Source organism: Mesocricetus auratus, unplaced genomic scaffold, assembly GCF_017639785.1.
Source record: "Mesocricetus auratus isolate SY011 unplaced genomic scaffold, BCM_Maur_2.0 Super-Scaffold_100042, whole genome shotgun sequence".
NCBI classification, from domain to species: Eukaryota; Metazoa; Chordata; class Mammalia; order Rodentia; family Cricetidae; genus Mesocricetus; species Mesocricetus auratus.
In genome coordinates, this window is record NW_024429219.1 from 8,339,578 (window position 1) to 8,347,476 (window position 7,899).

The following is a 7,899-nucleotide window of genomic DNA, read 5'->3' on the forward strand; positions in this document are numbered from 1 at the left end:
ACATTTTGTGGGGCTTGCTTCTTTTCTTGCTAAGATGAGAGACTAGAGTCAGGCATAGTGGCATGCCTCTAAGGAGACAGACAGATTTCTGTGAGTTCAAGGCCAGACTGATCTAGAGTGAATTCCAGGACAGCCAAGTCTATGTAGAGAGACCCCCATATCAAAAACAAAACAAAACAACAACAACAAAAGCCCCACAAACTGAAAAAGACAAGAGACTGATTAAAACACAGAGAGACAAATCATTTTTAAAAGCAAAGAAATAATGCTGTGTTTATTACACCATGAAAAGTCTGTGCTCAAAGGTAAGAAACAGTCTTGTAGAAAACAACCAAAAAATAAATAAAAATAAATAAATAAATAGGATCACTTCAAAAGGGGGTCCCAGCATTGGGGAAGGAGCCCCAGGTGGAGTCAGGAGCCGGTGTCTGCAGCTGGGAGCTCATCCTAATACCGCTTCAGCACTGTGGGGAGAAGAGACAGGGAGATGTCAGCCGTGGGAGGGAAACTGAGGCAGGGGCTGAGCTTCCCTCGCCACACACCACCTCCACCTGCAGCCCCCCAAAGGGGGCTGAGCTTTACGGCTCTGGAAAAAACAATCTCACTGGGCCTCAGTTCCCACTGTAAAGGGCTGGCTGTGCCCTTTGCCTTTGGCAATGCAGCATGGAGGAAACGGAGAGAAAACGCCCTCTCCTCCATGAAGGGGTCAAACATCAGGCAGCCTGCACCCCGAGGTGCATTTGACCCCTCTGATGGGATGTAGGTGGCGACTTGTGAGGATATAATGAAGTGCCCATGTGACATTTCCAGACAGGTTGCCTTGGTCCCGAAGACTATCAGCAAGGTGCAGAGCTATGTAAATATTCGGGATAGCAGACCTAGGGACTTGTAATAGCGGCCTGCGTGGGGAAGGGGGTGAGGGTGCAGCTTGCAGGGAAGTGGCAAGGTAAGAACTCACCATTGCAGCCCAGACGACTGAATGAGCCGATTCTGTCTATCCTCTGCCCAAAGCAGCCCGAATTATGCATCTTCTTGGAGTTTCGAAGTTTCTGCAGGACATGGAGGGTGCTGTCTTGAGACCCAAGGGTGCTTTGGAGAGGTGCTTTTGTGATGACGTCTTGGTCCTTCAGGAGCTGCCCCCGAGCCACCGCCTCTGCCTTTTCCCTCAGCAGGTCTAGCAGAGTCTGTGATGAGATTGGGGAACCCAGGCCTCAGAAACACACACCTGGCTCTCCCACTCCTCCATGGTGCCCGTTGGTTACCCAAAATCTTGCTGCTTCCCAAGTCTCACAAGATGCTGCCCAAACCCTCCAGGCAGACCCCATCTGTCTATGCAGCCCCTCAGCGCTCACCTGCATCTTGGATTGTTCCGGAGACTGGCTGGGACTGCCCAGAGGGTGGGAGTGACTTCCCAGCGGTGACAGATAGAGAAAAAGCAGGAACAGAACCACCCGGGACAGCACCTTCCGGAGATCCATGTCACAGAATTGATGGGCCAGGCTGCTGTGGTGGTGGCTTGCTCTCTCTCTTGCTCCACCTCCTCAAGCAGCTCGTGTCCTGGCTTCTTCAGCCACGGCGCTACTGACTTTTATCCTGGGCCCGGGTGTCTGGCCAGCCCTTTCATGGAGTAGGGGGTGGGGTTATCGCTGATTTATCAGCCACATTCCTGTCTGCTGAGCTCAGGGCCTGAGAATTCCCCCCTCTGTGCCTGTGTGGAGTATTCGTTGTGGGTGGAGGCAGTGGAGAGCGGACCTTGTATAGAAATGGGCTGGGCTAGGGTAGGAGTGTGCGGGGGGGGGACACTAACGTGTTTACTGCTCCCTCCTTTCATGTAATAATCTGAGTGCCTTTAACATCCTGCCCCACCCCTATTGGAAATGGCAGGGAGAACCCCAGCTTCCCTAGCCTGCGGCGAGTGTGGGTCTTATGGGGTGACTCATTGAAAACACTCCCAGAAACACCCACCATCGACAGCTTCCCCGGGAGAGCGTCCTCAGAACCTGTAATCTAGACCCTGCCTGGCTTCGCAGCACCTGGCTGGACGGCTGGACGGCCCCTCTTCCTGGCACCCTGGTAGCTGTCCATGGTTCTGATCTCCACAAGTGAACTTCACACAAACTGCCATTCCTCAGCCGATTTCCAGGCCACAAAGGTCTACCTGAGGCAGTTCACACGTCGATCTGATGCCCCTCCTCGCTCTCTAACACCCCCCTCAAAACCTTGTGAAGCTTTCTGCCCAAGGAGGCTCGCTCCCTAGTGTCAGCTGATTAAAAACTGGGATATGACAAAGAACCTCTGGAATCCCGACCCTCTTTCCATCCCTTAATGAGGAGAACTGATTAGGATAGAATTTTGAGAGCCTGGCCCAGAGATGAGGTCATTTAGGAATAGCTTCTGGGGGCATCTCCAGGTGCCAAAATCTCCTCCCCCACCATGAGAGGAAGAGAAAGGGTGCCTAGACTCCAGAGGTGTGGGAAGGGCCTCTCCCCAGTGCTCTCATCTGATCACCCACGAGTGACTTCCCCCTAACACACCAGCCCATCTCAGATGAGAAAAGACACTCTGAGGGAAGAAGGCCCTGGGACATACACCTCCCAGATGTGTGTGACTGATGTCAGTATCCCTTCTGCAGAACCTGTGTTAACAAGTGTCAGCTCGGTGAAGGGCAATGACCAGGATTGGCAATGAGTTAGCACAGATGGGGGAAAGGGATAGTTAGAAGCTCATGACTGGCCAGGAGGTGCTGGCGCATGCCTTTAATCCCAGCATTGGAGGCAGAGGCAGGCGGATCTCTGTGAGTTCGAGGCCAACCTGGTCTGAGTTCCAGGACAGCCATGGCTGTTACACAGAGAAAAGGAGGAGGAGGAAAAAAGGAAGGAAGGAAGGAAGGAAGGAAGGAAGGAAGGAAGGAAGGAAGGAAGGAAGGAGGAAAATCAGCACTCATGACTCCAAAACCAGTCACACTTGAAGAAAACTATCAGGTTCTTCTGCAAGCTTGGGGTGGAGCCTGGGCCCCTTGGGCCCATGTTTATGTGAGCTCTTGTGTTCTGATCCTGGGGAAACAGTCTCCTAGGCAGTTGTTTTTGAGGGGCAGAGAACCCCTTCAGCTCTGCTCAGGCCGTCTCCTTGTAGATGAATTTGCATTGGGATGAGTTGAAGCCTTTAAACCGTAAGACATCTCCCACTACCATCCCCGTGCAGAGTCCTGGGTCACTAGTGTTTCTGGCACAATTCCCCTCTGAGAAACAACCAGCCTACCTCCCCCAAATCCAGCTTCACTAAGTTCTCTGGACACAGGCAGAATGTATCCAGGTTCTTGGCCACGATATCATACAAATGGCCCCCAACCAAGTTCCTAATAGAGCCCATGCTGCCCTCTGAGATGACATCCACTGTCCACATTTCTGTCAGCATTCTTGTCATTCAGCCTGCGCCATGGCAGGGGAATCACGGCGGCAGGCACTTGAAACGGCTGGTCACATCATAACCATAATCAGGAAGCAGAGATTGGTGAATTCATTCATTCTCTCTTCGCTTACACAGTCCAGGATCACATCCATGGAATGGTGCTACCCGTAGTGGATGGGTCTTCTCACATCAATTAACAGTAGAAATAATCCCCAGTGCTGGAGAGGTGGCCAAGGTGGTTTAGAGCACTGGCTACTCATCCCAAGGACCCAGGGAAAGCAATGTGTGACGTTAGCCTCTGGCCTCCTCACTTTTAACCACTTGCCTTCAAGCACATCCTGCACCTGGTGTTGTCAAATCCCCTTCCTGAGTTAAAGATTGGATCTGAGAGGGACACACTGGTCAGGTCATTTTTTTTTAAAGCAAAAGCCTTTAATGACTCCAACTGTGCAATGGGGGTCTGAAGCAAAGAGGTTTATTCTTACTAGACTAAGCATGGCATCTAGACTTCAGGGTTTCTGCAGGATGGGCAGGTCTGAGGCTTCTAGACCTTCCTTCCTTCCCACAGGACCTTATGTAACCTAGGATGGCCTTGAACTCACTATGTAGTCAACGATAACCCTGAACATCTGATCCTCACTCAGGCTCTCCCTTCTCAGTGCTGGGGTTACAGACATACACCTATACTCTTGGTTTACACGGTGCTGGGGACACAACACAACCATCTATATTTCCAGTTCCAGGGCACCTGAAGCCCCTTCTGACCTCTGAGGACGCTGCCAGTCTGAGGCCTGCTGGAGCCACAATGCAAGCTCAAGGTCAGCCTGGTCTACTTAGTACGACCGTCTCAACCCCCACTGCTCCTTTTTTTTTTTTTTTTTTTTTTTTGGTTTTTCGAGACAGGGTTTCTCTGTATTGTTTTGGAGGCTGTCGGTCCAGCCCGGCCTCGAACTCAGAGATCCGCCTGCCTCTGCCTCCCGAGTGCTGGGATTACAGGCGTGCACCACCAACGCCCAGCTTCCCCCACTGCTCCTTAAGGTGGTGCTGTAGCTTAGTTGGCACAGGACTGGCTGAGTGTCTGAGGCACTGGATTTGGTCCCCAGATGGGCAAATCCCAGAAGATGTCACTTGTACCTGTTAATCCCACTACTTGGGATATAGAGACAGGGCAATCATGAGATCAAGATCATCTTTGGCTACCCAGTGAAGCCTGGGCTATACTATATAAAATCCTGTCTCAGAAAAAAAGAAAGACAGTCTTTGTTGGATTGAGGATCTAATTTATAGCCAGGGTCACCTTGCTTTCTGATGTTTTATGTCATTGTATATGCAAGGACATTTCTTTCAAATACAGCCCCACGTCCACATTCCATCGGTTAAGGCACGACTGTATCCCTTTTGAGGCTACCCCTCAATGCAAGTGTGGGCCCCGTGATGGTAAGTCAACCATGGGTGTTGGGGGAGGGAAGCAGAGAGGGGGACCAGGAGAGAAGAGAGTGCCGGCCACCCTGGGAGGGGCCACACTCATGAACTGCTTGGAATGAGGGGCACACGTGAGGACAGAGATGGCGAGTGGCATGCACATGAGGGATATTAATAGCATCCTTGGATGGAGGACACACTGTGCTGGAGAGGGATGACATAGGGATAGGGCAGGATGTACCGGAAGGAACCCTGTGACAAACCCATCACGGGAAGGGGAGGTGCTGGCGGGGTTCCAAAGGTCTTTTAGCAGCCTCTTCTCCTGCAACTTCACCCACACACACACACACCCGTGAAGGCAGCACTCCCGGCTCGGACCCAGACTTCAAGTCTCTCTCACGAAGCTGGCTGAATCTTCCTGGACCGTTGATACCTGGACCAGCCCTGTCCCCGTTTAAAGGGCCGTGTGGGACAATGTAAGGGACTGGGAAAGCAGGGTGTGACATTAGACAAGAAAGGGGTGGGGCTGCCGAGATGGCTGAGCAGGTAAAGGGGCTTGCCGCCAGTCTAACGACCCGGGTTTGATCCCCAGGACTGCCAGGGAGGAAGAAGAGAACTGACTGACACAGCTGTCCCCTGAGTGTCACATGTGACGCGCACACACTCAAGAGAAATGTAATTAGAAGAAAGGGTTGTCATACTAAGAAAAGTGATGACTCCCATTCATGCCCACCCAGAATCTCAGAATCCATCCTTGCTCAGAAATTGGATCTGTGACATTAGTTAAGGTCAAGTCCCACTGAATCTGAGTGATCCCTCAATCCAGTAAAATCAACAGGAGTGGCCCTCAGATGAATGTGGGTGACCCTCGGCTCAGTCACACTGGTGTCCTTGTAAAAAGACAGACTGAAAGGAAATGCAGATGGGAGATGGAACCTCATAAAACATGAAACAGGTCTTCTGTCACAGTGCCTAGAGGCACCCAGAATGACGCACTATTTGTCATTGGCACTGTCATCGGCTTTTCTACAAAACAGCCCCTAACAAAACCAGGTTGTCCCAAAAGCCTGGATTATTTAACTTTATGCCAAGAAGGTTAGGAAAGAATCAAAATCAGAGTGTGGGGTATGCTCAGGAAGACTTCAGAGGTTTATACTGGGAGACCTAACATCTTCATGAGATTATCTAAAACAAACACACACAAGAAACCACATCGCGGCACCTACAGGGGTCCCAAGTGTGCTAAGTGCGTCTACATTTAGTTAGACTTCTACTGCTGGGATAAAACACCCTGACCAATAGCTACCTACCTGAGGAGCAAAGGGTTTATTTCATTTCCACATCACAGTGCATCAAGAAGTCAGGGCAGGAACTCAAAGCAGGAACCTTGGGGCTGGAGCTGATGCGGAGGCCATGGAGGGCGCTGCTTACTGGCTTGTTCCTCCCTCATCATCACTAATTAAGAAGATGCCCTACAGGCTTGCCTACAGCCCCATCTTATGGAGACAGTTTCTCAGCTGGGGCTCCCTCCTCTCAGATGACTCCAGTTTGTGTCATGCTGACATAAAAACCAGTGTACACAGGGACCTGGGACATCCTGAGTCTCCCTGCGGCGATGTCCACTCTTTTGAAGCCGGTTGTATACAGCATTCAGTGAAGGCTTAAACCATCATTATCGCAAGAGCTTTAAGATGCTGTTTTAAGGGCTGGGGAGACGGCGCCACGGCTAAGAGCATACACTGCTCTTACAGAGGAACCAAGTTCAGATCCCATCACCTACATCAGGCAGTTCACAGCCACTCATAACTCCAGCTCTAAGGGTCATGACGTTCTCCTATATGCTCCTTAGACACCTGCACGATGTATACACCCACATAATAATAATAAATCTTTAAATCATTTTATTAGTTATTTGGAAATTTTGTACAGTGTATTTTGAGCATATTCACCCCTCCCCCAACTCCCTCCAGTTCCACCTTCTTTACCCATCTAACTTTGTGTCTTCTTTCTTTTCCTTCCTTCCTTCCTTCCTTCCTTCCTTCCTTCCTTCCTTCCTTCCTTCCTTCTTGTGTTTATTCCAATATACGTGCTGCCCATATTTTCTTGAATGTTCAGTTTTTTTTGTTTTTGGTTTTGGTTTTTATAAGACAGGGTTTCTCTGTATTGTTTTGGAGGCTGTCCGTCCAGCCCGGCCTCAAACTCACAGAGATCCGCCTACCTCTGCCTCCCGAGTGCTGGGATTAAAGGCATGCACCACCACCGCCCGGCATGAATGTTCAGTTTTCTAATAGGCTATGGTCAACGCCCCAGGAGCTACAATACTCAAGAAAACGGACCCCTCTCCTAGCAGTGGCTATCAATTGCCACCAGCTCCTGAGCTATGGGTGTGACTTTGTACCTCCCCCGCCAGTCTGGGATACTGTTGGGTTTGAACTTGCACAGACCTTTTGCATGTGGTCAATAGCAGCTGTGAGTTCATCTGCACAGCTGTCCTGTCGTGTCCAGGAGGCACTTTCCTCGTGGTTATCTTCAGCCTCCGGCTCTATTCTTTCCAGTCTCCTTTTCTGCAATCCCCTGAGCCTTGGGAGGAGGGGGTATGGTAGAGATGTCCCATTTAGGGCTGAGCACTCTGTAGCGCCTTATTCTCTGCCCCTTGGCTGGTGGCGGGTCTCTCTGTCAATCATCATCTATTGCAAAGAGAAACTTCTCTGGTGAGGATTGAGGACATGAATCTATGGTTGTAACAATAAATCATTAGGAGTCAATGTAATACTCTATCCATTTAGTGGGATAATAGTAGCAGGTTAGCTGGGGAGTGGTGGCCCACGCCTTTAATCCCAGCACTGGGGAGACAGAGACAGGCAGATCTCTGCGTCCCAGGCCAGCCTGGTCTACAGAGTGAGTTCCAGGATGGTCAGGCCTACACAGAGAAACCCTGTCTTGAAATAAAATAGCAGCAGGTTCTCCCGTAGGGCCGACGGCCTATCTAGACACAGGTTCCTGGCCCAGCAGTGGTTCCAGGGGTGCATGACTCAAATACAAAAGAAGGTCGTCGGTCGCCGCCACGGC

General features: G+C 50.7%; 1 protein-coding gene across 1 annotated transcript; it reads right to left on the reverse strand.

The window, feature by feature from the left end:
* Window positions 1-242: 242 nt before the first annotated feature.
* Window positions 243-1,696, reverse strand: Nppb (natriuretic peptide B). The gene is made up of 3 exons (XM_005079343.4): window positions 1,353-1,696; window positions 959-1,184; window positions 243-464 (listed from the first exon to the last, which is right to left on the reverse strand). Exons 1-3 carry the CDS (start codon window positions 1,476-1,478, stop codon window positions 448-450), a joined length of 369 nt encoding a protein of 122 aa, XP_005079400.1. The 5' UTR covers window positions 1,479-1,696; the 3' UTR covers window positions 243-447.
* Between the last annotated feature and the right edge of the window lie 6,203 nt (window positions 1,697-7,899).

What these genes read in the sequence shown, in the direction of transcription:
- Nppb (XM_005079343.4), bottom strand. Translation starts at nt 1,478, where the DNA reads ATGGATCTCCGGAAGGTGCTGTCCCGGGTGGTTCTGTTCCTGCTTTTT. An exon ending in CGGAACAATCCAAGATGCAG is followed by an intron (nt 1,185 to 1,352) that starts GTGAGCGCTGAG and finishes ATCTCATCACAG; the next exon opens with ACTCTGCTAGACCTGCTGAG.